General features: G+C 38.1%; 1 protein-coding gene across 1 annotated transcript in view; it reads left to right on the forward strand.

The window, feature by feature from the left end:
• Positions 1-12,311, forward strand: part of ajap1 (adherens junctions associated protein 1) — a 50,121-nt gene extending 37,810 nt beyond the window's left edge. Inside the window, exons 3-6 of the mRNA XM_035380570.1 lie at positions 554-641; positions 943-1,185; positions 3,276-3,408; positions 6,845-12,311. Coding sequence (XP_035236461.1) covers positions 554-641; positions 943-1,185; positions 3,276-3,348 — 404 coding nt within the window. The 3' untranslated portion in view covers positions 3,349-3,408; positions 6,845-12,311. The remainder of the gene's footprint in view (positions 1-553; positions 642-942; positions 1,186-3,275; positions 3,409-6,844) is intronic.
• The last annotated feature ends 860 nt before the right edge of the window (positions 12,312-13,171 follow it).

Genomic DNA, 13,171 nt, shown 5'->3' on the forward strand with positions numbered 1-13,171 from the left:
AGTGCATTAACGGGCCTCGACCCCCCCCCCCCCCCCTCTCTCTCACACACTCACTCCATCTCCTTCTCTGTCTAATCTGCATATGGTAGTCTTAGACAAATGCTGAATGAATAATACTGCCATGTGTAGATACAGTGCCTCCAGTTTGTTTCAGACTCAGCTGCAGTCGACCTTCAAGCAGCGTGGGATATGGTGGATTAAATGTATACGATTGCATTCTGTTTCAGTCAAATGGGAAAATATGGGACCGTAACTGATTTATGCGTCAGTGCAAAATTGGCAGGCCATGCGTCATCCTGTGTGGGTACGGCAACGATTCGTGATTAGCTGTAATCTGTAACTAAATGACACATTTGGAAAAAAAGGTAGCTGGTGAAATATGTTATTAACTTCCAAATCACAGCTAATTTGGGGCCATGTGTTTACTTTTTTTGAAATGAAATGCGGTTTTCTTGCTGCACGCCAACCATTTGTGCTATTTGCATTTCTGCATAAACATGTTTTTTTCCATTACCTGACTCTTGTATACCTTGATTTTCCTCTCTGTTTCCAGGTCTGGCTGTTCACCAGATCATTACAATCACTGTGTCTCTAATCATGGTAATCGCAGCCTTGATAACAACACTGGTCCTTAAGAACTGGTAGGAAAGATTCCTTTCATCCATTAAGATGCTGAATTTTAATTACATTAATTTGCTGTAATCTGTGGTATTGTGTTACATTGCTAGAATGGTGCTTTTGACTAAAGACCAATAAAACTGATAACCACTGGGCCATGCAAGGTTTTTTGTATGGTTAGGCAGAATCCTCAATTATCTTTGGGAGCCTGGCATAACTTTTTTTACAGAATGTGTGATTTTAAGACGTGGAGATTCCAGGTCTGACGGTTGTACGGGGTACGATTTTATTTTTGTTTTTTGTTTTTGGTACGTGTTTTTGTAGCTGTGCACAGAGCGGAAGTGGTCGCCACAGTAGCCATCAACGGAAGATAAACCAGCAGGAGGAGAGTTGCCAGAACCTGACGGACTTCACCCCGGCGCGGGTGCCGAGCAGCGTGGACATCTTCACGGCCTACAACGACAGTTTACAGTGCTCGCACGAGTGCGTACGGACAGCAGTGCCCGTTTATACGGACGAGATGATCCAGCAGACCCCCGTGTACAAGACAACATACAACGGAAATAGGTAAGGCCCGGCTGACTTTCAGGCCAATGGTCAGAGAAAAAATAGTATGGTGTAGTATACCTGAAGTATACTATTTTATACTTAAGAATGCTTGAAGTATAATTAAAGTTCATATCAAGAATGCTGTGTATATGTAGAAGGAGATTCATTTAGCAAGGAGTCCTCAAACACTGCATTGAAGGCTGTGAAGACTCATTTTGAACTTGACTGCCCGAATCTTATAAAGTCAACCACCTTTGGGCATTTGGGTAAACTACAAGCCCGTGTCTGATTGCGTTGTTTTTCAGCATTCCTCCTCGTAGGGAAGACAACATTGGAAAGATGTGGTTTCTGCTCAAGCGGCTCCTTGCACTTTGTGTGTATTATTGCTGCAGAGATTTGGAGGATTATCCGCGAACAGATTTAATAGAGCGGCTGTCTGTCAGCCCTGTGCAACGTCCTCTTTACCCCTGAAGTCCTAAAGGAATTAAGAGATATTGTTCGGGGTTTAATAATGTGATAGGAGGCTGTATGAGGCCCAAGTCAATCAGTCTTGTAGTTATAAAATTTAATCTGTCAAATTTAAAGTGCACGACTTTTATTTTTCATTTCAAGCGCGCCCCGATAGATATTGCATGGCTGCTGAAAGCAACTACTGACAGATTTGGAAAATAAATTTGGAAAATAAATTAATTAGTTTCTTATTAAAGACATGACCGCATTGCTCTTCTGCGTTCTGCTTTGATTGTTCTATTGATTTTTATTATTGTTGTTGTCTTTCTTTGCCATTGGGCTCGTGCTAAACTGTCATTGAGAGAAGGGGAAAAATATTTTAAAATGTGTTGCTGTGTCACATCACATTTTTATTTCTTAAATCAGTTGTTACATTTATTTCTCCGTGCTGTCATGCACAAATACACCAGCGACTCCAATAGCTTCACAAAGCACCTTGTTTCTACCTTATTTGTGGGAAGGTGTTAAGGGGCTGAGTTTCTGGTGAATTGTCGTGTTTCCCGTGATTAAATGCAAACGGCAGCGATGAACTACTGATGCAGATCACGACGCAGACGTGATGCTAATTTTAAGCATTCAATCATTGCTTCGTAAATTTTGTTTTATTTAGAAGAAATTGCAGTATGCAGAAAAACACACCAATAAAGCTTTATAGTTTCCAAACCCCCAGTTCATAGCTTTTTGAAATATCTGTGTGAATTTTTATATTTTAAATTTGAGTGAGAAGTGAAAAGATAAATAACAGTAAAAGCTCTCAACGTTGAAACGCAATGATAACTTTATAAAGAAAATAAAGTTTCACCCTGTTCTACTGCACGGCATGAGATTATATTAGACTGGCGTGAAGGAATATACAGAGTTCCCCAAAGGTGGGGGCGACATAGCTGAGGAGGTAAGAGCGGTTGTTTGGCAGTCGGAGGGTTGCCAGTTCGATCCCCCATCCTGGGCGTGTCAAAGTGTCCCTGAGCAAGACACCTAACCCCTAATTGCTCCCAACGATCTGATTGGTACCTTGCATGGCAGCATTTCACCGTTGGCGTGTGAGTGTGTGTGTAAATGGGTGAATGAGAGGCATCAATTGTAGCGCCTTGGATAAAAGCGCTATATAAATGCAGTCCATCCAAAGGTGTAAACACGTGGGTATATGAGGGACACAGGTGTGGTTCCTATGGTAACTAATCTCACCAACCCTTTTGAGCCAGACAGTGCCCATTGGAACCCAAAGTCTATCAAAACTATTGGAAAAGGGCTTTTTGATGACAATGCGTGATGGCTTTTTCGAAACGGTAACACAAGGTCCTCTTGATTTACAATGAGTGAACAAAGCTGTAATCACTCGCCTGATCATTAAAGAATAATTATAAGATATAAAAAAATATATTTCTTGCATCATAAAAAGTAATTCCATTGCAGGTGGAGTATATATTGCTTTAATTTTGCCAAGTTCCGAGGTCTGCTTCACTTCAGATGAACTTCAGTAAATTGTACTGTGCGTTGTTCCCTGTGTGTGGGAGAGCGTGCATTTGACAAATTAACTTGGACCCTTTGTGTTCTGTCTGGTACCAGCATTCGCAAACACATTTTTCCGCCCCCTGCAGACCTTCGCCCACTGAACGGCAGCTAATTCCTGTGGCCTTTGTGTCTGAGAAATGGTTTGAGATCTCCTGCTGACCGACCGGTGTCCCTTTACTTCCTGTCGGTGGTTCAGACTTCCTGATTTTTTTGTTTCTGGTACGTATTGCTTTCTTTTCTATATTCTATAGCCAAATTGTGCCTTCGCCCTACGGCTTGCTTTATTTTAACCTTGTAGCCATGTGTTTGCTGCTGGATACTGTCTGTTAGTAGCATTCAGGCAGTCCTTCTTTGTTATACCTGCACCTGGTGCACCAAGTACACAAAGTCCATCATTATACTACCAATTTTTGTGATACGTTATTCCGGTGCTGCTGTGCTGGTATGAATCCTGTGATGGAAGCATGAAAGATAGATATATAAATAAATATAAATCTTTCTATACTTCCAGATTATTGGCCTAAATTATGAAATTTTTAGGTGTCCAACCTGATATTTCACTAAAAATGTTATGTTGACGTAATGTTGTGGCACTCTGTGTACTGTTCATCTATTATTAAGTACATGTCCATGTTCCCACAAAATGTATTAGTCTTGAATTTGGATTCCAGTACTCAGGTACAGCAGGTGAAAGATGCATTTTCGTAACCGTGTCTTCTACCAGGATTAAAGGTATTATAACACGCAGGGCCAAGTTACTCAAAGGACTCTATGGAAACATAGCTGGCTAGCATTGCTTTGTGATGTGGTATGTTTGGTTTCTGTGAAACACACTGGTGACATTTAGTTGTGACTTTCAATATCAATTATTTTTTTATACAGACAGATTTACAAATCTATAGAGTGTATGCTTTGCACATGTAACTTGTCATTTTTACATTGGATATAATTTTTTGGTGAGACAATATATTTCAGTGAAATAAACAACAGCTGTTGTGGCAGAGTTGTTCTCCTCTGTCTGTTAATGTTAAAAAGCTATTCAGGTCACCAGCCAACCTTTCTAATGTAAGAATTTCTAATGTAACTTGATTGCTTCCAGACTGCCTACCGAAGGAAAATATGCACTCAACAGAATAGCATGCACTGATGTGATGCAAACTGTTTTAAAAAGCCCCGTCATGAATTTGTTTATTGTTTCCTGTCAGAAGTCAGTGCATCTTTCCTGTGAGCCATTATTTATATAATTAGACAGAGTTTGTTCTGACTGCTTTTCGGGCGAAATGAACTGTGATTCTATGGATACGCACTAGACTTCACGAATGAAAAGATATGTAACAATTGCACGATTGCACGTGCAAGAACATAATTTGAACTACAAAAACATTGTTTGCTTTTCATTGACATCATTGGGTGGGTATAGTGATTTTAAATTGAACCCACTGGTTAAGGAATCATATATGTTGTTTCATTTTCAGATTCATCTTTAGAAAGTTTTTATCACATTACCACATTCTGTGTGTTAGAGTTGAACAAAACATTAATCATACATCTCTTACAATTGCAATAATTTTATTATGCTTGAATTGCTTTTTAAATCCCTTTTTATTGTTGCTTATATCTACAAAATGTAGAAGAAAACTATATCTGCAGTCAGAATGACAATTTCTGCACCAGCACAGCAGGTGTTGCGAAATTGTATTATTGCAGTTAGGATTTGTCATTTCTAGCAACAGGTTTGCTTTTGTGTAACTAATATTAGAAAAAGACATAAAAACAGTAAGAATAATCAGTTTGTAAAATTGAAAGTGCCATTTTAATGAAGTATAGCAAGCAAGTAAAGTCCTGTACTCTTGAAATCATTCTTGACATAAGGAATGTTCTCTTTATATTTAAACTTACTTAAGAACATTATTTCCTGTTGCCTGCACATTAATTCTGGTATCAGAATTTCATAAGGACTTTTATGAAATCTGCAGGCCACATTTAAAGTGATATGTGGTCCGGTCATTTGATAGTCAGGGAATGATTACTCATTTGCCTGACATTGTTAGATTTTTGGCTGGACCTCAACAGTGGGCCAGCCCTACAAACACGAATGTCTGTGACTGACTGAGTGACTGACTGACTGAGTGAGTGATAAAGTTACACCGCGCATGTCTGTGACTGACTGAGTGACGGACTGACTGAGTGAGTGATAAAGTTACACCGCGCTTGTCTGTGACGTCGGCCGGTTCGGTCCAGCCATATACTAGGTTTTAACCTGGTCTTGTTCATATAAGAAATGTCATTTTTGGAAGGATTATATCCAATGGTGTGTTCCACATGTGTGTATGTGTGCTATACATGTGTTTGGAAGTCTGTATTTAAAGCCTATGATAGCCATTCTTGTTCCATAAAATGGCATCGTTTCATCTGTTCCCACTTGTCCATCTGAATGTTCCCACTCGCTTGTTGAAAGGGTACAGTTGCAATGTAAAACCTGAGGTAAACATCAAAGGTGGTGCATTTCACAGAATGCCAATGAGCTTTTCTTTTTCATCACCAGAACTGTAAACTGCATTCATTTAAAATTCTAAATACTAACGATAAAAAAACACACATACTGAGAATACTGAGACGGTCCAAACCCTTTGGGGGGCCAAGAAACAAGTCTTTGTTATTGACCCAGTTTTGAAAGGGAATTGAGTGCCTGAAGGTAAGGATCTGTGCGGGTGAGGGGAACATGTCTGTGCACACCGCACACCGATCCAAAGAACGTTAAGCGAAATTATAAACTCCCTTTTGCTGAATGACCTAAACTAGATATGCTGAAACCCGTCAATGAAATGTGAACATTCTCAAAATCTGCTCATGATTAAATGTGCGCATGTATTTTGTGAATGATGTGAATAATGTTTGTAAATGTTTGTAATATCGGGACTGGAATAGATCCGGCCATAATGCCATAGAGGCCAAGACTTATACTTTCGTGGCATGCCTTTATGAGGCATGACTCTGGTTTACCAGGACTCTGTTTCTTGAGTTCATGTGGTTTGTATCATGAAGAAATGCAACAGACAAGCAAACATACCTGAATGATAAGACCAATTTTTCTGTTTTTGTGTAGTGCTTCACAAAAAAAAAAAAAAAAAAAAAAATCACAATTTTGGTCTGCCACCGCATCTCTTTAGCTTGTGAGTTTTGTCTCTCAGCTTTTTTTTCATTAAGAAATTTTAAACCTCTCTGAGACTGCTGCACCTGTTGTGAAAATGTTATTTTAGTTGATGTTGGATGCCTCAGAATAATCTTTGCATTGACAGTGCTTGGACTGTAGCTGTTTTGGCACAATTTCTTTGGAAATGTAAAGTCTTTTAAACATTTTTTTGTCATTCAGACCTGTTTAATTTTTCTTTGGTTTGGATGTTACCCAAATAAATGTGGACAACTAATTCCCAACAGCTCATGCAGCATGAAAGTACTGTATATGTTTCATGAGCAATGTAAGCAATATGCTTTCATGGGAATATCTGAGAGAGCAACATCAAACAATGGCCTGCACTTAATTCTGATCTACACATTATCCTTTTTTGTGCTTCCTTACTGTCAAGGAAATAATTAATGAAACAAACTTTTTTTTGTAAAATATGTTAATGCAATGCTTTGTTTCTCTTCACAGGATTCCATTGGTCAACCTGTAAACCAAGCGAAACAAGCAATTACACAAAGAACCAACAGCCAATTTTGTAAAATAATGGGACCTTGCCCGAACATGAGCGCAGAAGTTTATTTTTCTAAAATGAATGACAGCTTGAGACAGTGGAGCCGGATGCCTCTCCAGATTATTTTCCAGAGACCGATGGTGATTTAAAAATATATATTTAGAGCGAATATATATATATATATATATATTACGTGTGTGCGTGCGCGCACCGAAGAGTAAATCAAATCACAGACACGCTGAAGACAAGAGAGTGTACTAGCCAATGGCTGCTGCCAGTGCGAGCTGAACTGTGTTACTGAACAATGTGCCAATAATGCCACTTGTGCCACATTCTGTACAGAAGGACCCCATCCAGGATATCATGGATTAATAAAGACATTATGGGCAAGTCATTTTACCAAGTCGTACCCCTACATCAATCCAGTACCCTTTTTGAAACAAAAGAAACAAAAAAAAAATAAAATAAAAAAAAATATTTTTATGAATATGTTTTAACATAGTTATAAAGCGTTGTGGTAAATTCCAAAAGAGAAAATGTATAAAGCACTATACGGTGATAACAAAAGAAGAAATTGCTTTCTACAGTACATGCTATGTTCTAGACTTTTCTTCCAGGCATTGTTACCAGATCCCCTTTTAAGAACAAAAGAAAAGAAAAGACAAAAAAATTCAGCCTATCCCAACCGTATTTTTATACAGCAACAAACAATTGAATCACAACACGACATCTAGGTCCACTGTGACTGGACCTCAGGACTGTTAATCATGTTCTGGTGCCCAATTTGAGATGACTGTCAAGATACAGACCAGACTCTTAAAATAAATGATGCTGTCAAAGGGTTATTCCCAAATGAAGTTTCACTTTTGATAATTTAAACATAGGAATACAGTTTTAATACTTGGCCATTAAAATGTAATTTTTGGGGGAGATTTTTATTTTATTTTCATTTATTCAAGCCATGATTACCATTTTTTTTAAAAATACAACGAGAATGGCACTATCTCTTGTGGGAGGTCTCTAATACATCTTGGTTTAAACTGACATATCCCAGTTTTATTAAATGATAAAAGACAGTTTTATGTCTTTTTCACCGAGCCAAGGAGGAGCTGAGGTGCAAGCGGAAGCAAAACAGATCATCACTGCCAGCATTTGAGAATCATCGCACGCGTTCCTCGTCTTAATCCAAGTCCAGGAAAGCCTTTATCTTTAAATGCAATTACTAATGCGCCCAAAATCAGTCTCAGTGTAGCGTACTGTGTGAGTGAGCATGTCAGTGACGGCTGTGTGGTGTGACATGACCCATCAAAGCCAGTACAAGGGTGCGGTTCATTCGCTGGTGACAGTCACATGTTCTGGTGTGTCACATGGTCGACAGAGGTGCCATTTTGAAACCTGCAGCAGAATTTCCCATTCCATTAACAACTGTAGCTCTTTATTGACAGTTTAAAAACCACAAATATTATCATTATTATTGGATCAAGTATTTGAGTAGTATGGCATCAAAAATACAAATGAATAAAGTGTCATTCCTCAACTGAATTCAGTTGCAACATCAACTGCCATGAAACCACCCACTGACAATACTCATGTGCTTTAAATGTGGTGTTAGTTGACTGTTCAGACACTGCTGGGGATTTTTTATTTGCAAGCTTTATTGATTAATAGAATTACCATTTAATTTTACGAATTATACCGACATCCTACGATGGGCATCCACAGCTCTTATGGCCAAATCCTGTCCCTAAAGATGCCCATTTTGTTATGTAAAATGAATATAAGGTGAATTGAGTGCCAGGTTCACATCTCCAGTGAAAACCAGAGAAGACTCTGAATCTGCCACTCAATTCAATTTTATATGGCTCTGTTGACATAGTATCTGTGACATCAGCATTTCCAGTACGTATTGGACATGCAAATACATGAATAAATTATAGTATAAGACTTAAAACACAATGGACCTCATTCACATAACTTTTCTTAAATTATTCTTACTGTACATTTGTTCCTAAAAATGTTCCTACAAAAATACCAATATGGAATTCATGACACATGTCCAGACCTTTGTTTTTGTGCATATGATTGTATGAGATAATGAATGCTGACAGTTTGCAAATTTTATGCGCAATCATGTTCATGTGATTAGTATAAGGAAACAGCCATAAATAAGTACAGATAAATAAAAAAAGATGAATTCCAAAATGTTATTTAAAACGTTCTTAGACACAGTTTACGATTAAATGTGATTGTACACATACGTTGTGAATGAAGCCCAATGTTATTATAAACAGAATGTGTATCCAGGAAAAAACAATTAAAAATAAAAAAGTAACCCATATTAGTTACTGTCATGTAACGGTTTTGCTAGCTTCAGTTTCAACCGCAGGAAATTACCAAAAATGTTTGTTATGTTTTAATATATGCGAGTCAGTGACCCCGTGGCCGACAGTACCCTGACACCGTAATGTTATGGTTGCGCTCCTCAGCCCAGTTATCCTGGAGCCCATAAGGACCTGTCTGGGTGCCATCTGGCAGCACACAGTGTAAATGTGGGTTGCCCCCGCAAGTGGGCCTATTCTGGGCACGCACCTGTTGGTCCCGCCAGATCACACAATGAAAGAGGAAATGAGCACCGTGCGCTGCTGTGTGCTAGCCATTCACGGACGCCGTGCCCATTGTGCTTTGCTGCCTGCATATCCCACTGCCCCTCACCTCAGATTTCCTATAAGAGATAATGCCTCATTCTCAACCAGAGAGTGACCTGAGCTGGTTCTGCTGCTGCCCTGATTTCATATTTTTATTGAAAGAGCCTGATGGCTGATTATTATATTGTTGCTGTAATATACATGTGTAGATGTATTATATATATATTATATATATATATATATATATATATATATATATATATATATATATATAATACAAAATCCTTCCATTGCTGTACAGGTGTTCTATTTTTTAAAAGATTACCTGTTCTTTTTGGGAGTGTTGGGGCTGGGAAAGGGAAATTGTGTCTCTGTTTACATCTGTGACTACAATGGGTACAACAATGATATTTCTTTCATAACTCAGATTGACCTTGTGCCAAACTTCTGGTCCGCGCATTCAAGCAGTATGTACGATATCTTCAGCCAACAAAATAGGGTACATAATGCTTACATCGAGGCTACTGTATTTTTTTCACGCTAACACCATGTTCGAGATCAAGAGCGGACCATTTTTATGTTAAATCTTCAGGAAGAAAAAAAACTGGAGCAGGGCAGGATTTGAGAGGTTTTCATCTGGCACAAAATGACAATGATCCCTAAACTGGGCATTTATTGATCAGTTAAGACTCACCACTATAGTGGTGGCAGAGCCAGGATTTGTAAACCCCAAACTTAGTGGCAGCATCATCTGTTATGAATGGATCACTGAATTTATCTAACAGCAGTCTTTTGTAATGAAAAGACTGATTGGTTGATATGAATTAGGGATTGACGGATGGGCTGGTCTACCCATTATGGGATTCGTGAAGTTTCACTCTCCCATTGCTATGCCATTGTCAAAACTGGTTCTGTAACAAAGATAATGTTTTAACTGATGTTCTTGCAAGTAATTAATTCTAAGGTCATTAAGCGTGGTCCAACAACTATTTTTGCCTCATGTAAAGCATTCTGTTGCCAATCATTCAGGTGTAAACCATTTTCTGAATAATTTATCATAGCAGTGCACTGGAGCACACCCGTTTAGTACAGAACTGTTTACATGCTTCTCGTTCCTACACTATACCTCAGTTTTTTTGGAAATATGAATATATTGTGTCAACACATGCTCAAGTCTTTCAGTTTTCACATTATATATTGCTATAAAAATGAATGGTTTTAACTGTATTGCAGATGTATTTTTTTTCTCAAAATGACAAACAAGAAAACAATATTCTCGATTGATTGTAAAATGGCACACTTGCTATTGAACAAATGTGTTAAATCAGCCACCAGATCCTCCTGATATATGATTTGGTTGATACATTCTTCCAGGAAAAGGATATGTAAATTTCAAATCTTGACATTAGGGTTTTTATTATTGGTTTTGGATTGTACTTGTTTTGTGTGTGTTTCTTTATCTGTTTTCTCTGACCCAAGTAATGTCTCTAAGGACACAAGATTATGGTGTCAATTCATTGAAATCATAATAGAGGTTACACAGCAGGACCCGGTGTGTTGGTCTTGGCTGTTAGTCCAGACTCTTTTTGCAGATGATGTAATGTGCTGGCATCCACTGGTGGTCTTGTTTTTTTTTAATAAGAACTTTTTCACAAAACATTTAGAAACGACTGAGCACCTGTTGATGGTGCGATGTTGAGATGAAACCTGCTACCTTCTGGATATGGAGACGGAATGATATCCCATGATGCACCATTGCTCTGTGCCCTCACCCTCTCCACTTCCTTCCACAGCCTGAAATAAGGGAAGAAATTGCTACCGTAAGCCTTTGTAGTTTCAGAACACTGTTTTTTAAAAATTGCTTTACGTCATTCGCTGACGCTTTTAAGGACAGAAATTCCCCATTTGTATCTGCTATATCATTAGAATTTGTTTCAGTATTACATGCAGTCTCAAAATTTAGAAAAGTACAAAATCTACCTTAAAAACTGGAACTAAGGTAGTTGAGGCGTGGCGCCTATCTTTGAAACATCCCGTCAGCACTTATGCGCTTGTGGTGTCGTCGTCATTCAAACACAAATGGGTTCGAAGGCCGTCCAGTACTTATGGTTCTTCAGAATCTCGACTGCTCCCTTAGAGTAATTATAGATGATATTGGCATGCGGAGAGATTAAAAAAAAAAAAGCAAAGGAGAGCTGAAAACTATCATGGATGAATACCAGCCGATCTGATGCGCGGTCATTTCCGTAATGACCCTTGTGAATTGCGTCCTAAATACTGTATGCTGCTTAATGGCCACATAAACTGGCTGTAAATTAATGGTAATAAAATAATATATGGGGGGAATGGCTCTAATGCTTCTCATGCATACAGGTCAAATTTTAGATGCATTGTATTTTTTTCTCCCTCTGTGTTCTGCATGTTTGACCATTTTGGTTGAGCATGTAAATCAGATTTACAATGGCCCCCTAAAATGTAAAAGGTCAGGTTTTGATATAAAATGGAGTTGTATTACTTTGGCCTCACAGCTAAACGAACGTCACTCGTATTGTACATTCAACTTGTCCATTTAACCAGCCGCAGATTTCCCACTTTCATATTATTTATCGAAAATGTGAAGACAATTTACGTATGATTTTTTTTTCTTCAGCTGATTGTTGTGTGTTTTAATGGTGCAATTTAGTTAGAAAACCATGACAACATTTTTCTGAACACAATTTATTTATTTATTGTCTGTGATTACATTCATGGAGGACAAAATAAGCAGATAAACAAATTTTTTAAAAAATTGCCAAAACACTAGCTAAAAAAGGCCGCCATCTACAAATTTGTCTCCAGGGGTTATACTTCAGAAAGTAATGTGACAGCAACCTCATAAAATAGCTCCTTGATTTTATGACAGACTTTTTATCTTAAAAAAAGCACTGTATAGCAATCACTGTGGAAGATCATACATGTTTTTGAGGTCTGGATTAAAGCAGTTATTCTTCAAGTCCTAGTGCATGGTTTAATTGTTGTTCCACTCAGAGTACAGCGTACAGGTGTATGTAACTTTTACAGAGGCAATTTAAATATATCGGAACAGAGTAATTTCAATAAATGTGGGTACATAGAGGGAATGGCTGGCGGGAAGCCAATACAGAAATATACCAAGCAATGTGAAAAAAATTGTGTTTCAGGACAGTCTGTATACTTTGCTTGACATTGTCTTGGAAATATCAAATTTCCGTGTGAACACTTTTTATTTTGAATCACTGTTGAATCATTCATTTTCTGTCAAACTTGTAACGGAAACAAATTGCACTTTATAAATGTAGGCTTTCTCCCCCCCCTCTTTATTTTTGTTTTAAAGGATATTTTCAGCTAGTTCTCCAGTCCATTATAAAAAACAAAAAAAAACAAAGACATTTCAGGCACAAAGACCTTAATACAGAACTGTAATACAGATGTGTAATATCTCATGTATACTGGGGGTCAGGTGAGTCTTTCAGAAAATGTAGAAATGAAAATGATGTAATCCATTTACGCTGACACTTATAGTGCAGCACTTGACACCTCCATCAAGAGATACAAAGCCAGACTCTGCGACCATCACCAATCTGAATGCTTTAATGATTTTCCATCATACAAAATTACTTA

This window comes from Anguilla anguilla, chromosome 11 (assembly GCF_013347855.1).
Source record: "Anguilla anguilla isolate fAngAng1 chromosome 11, fAngAng1.pri, whole genome shotgun sequence".
NCBI lineage: Eukaryota > Metazoa > Chordata > Actinopteri > Anguilliformes > Anguillidae > Anguilla > Anguilla anguilla.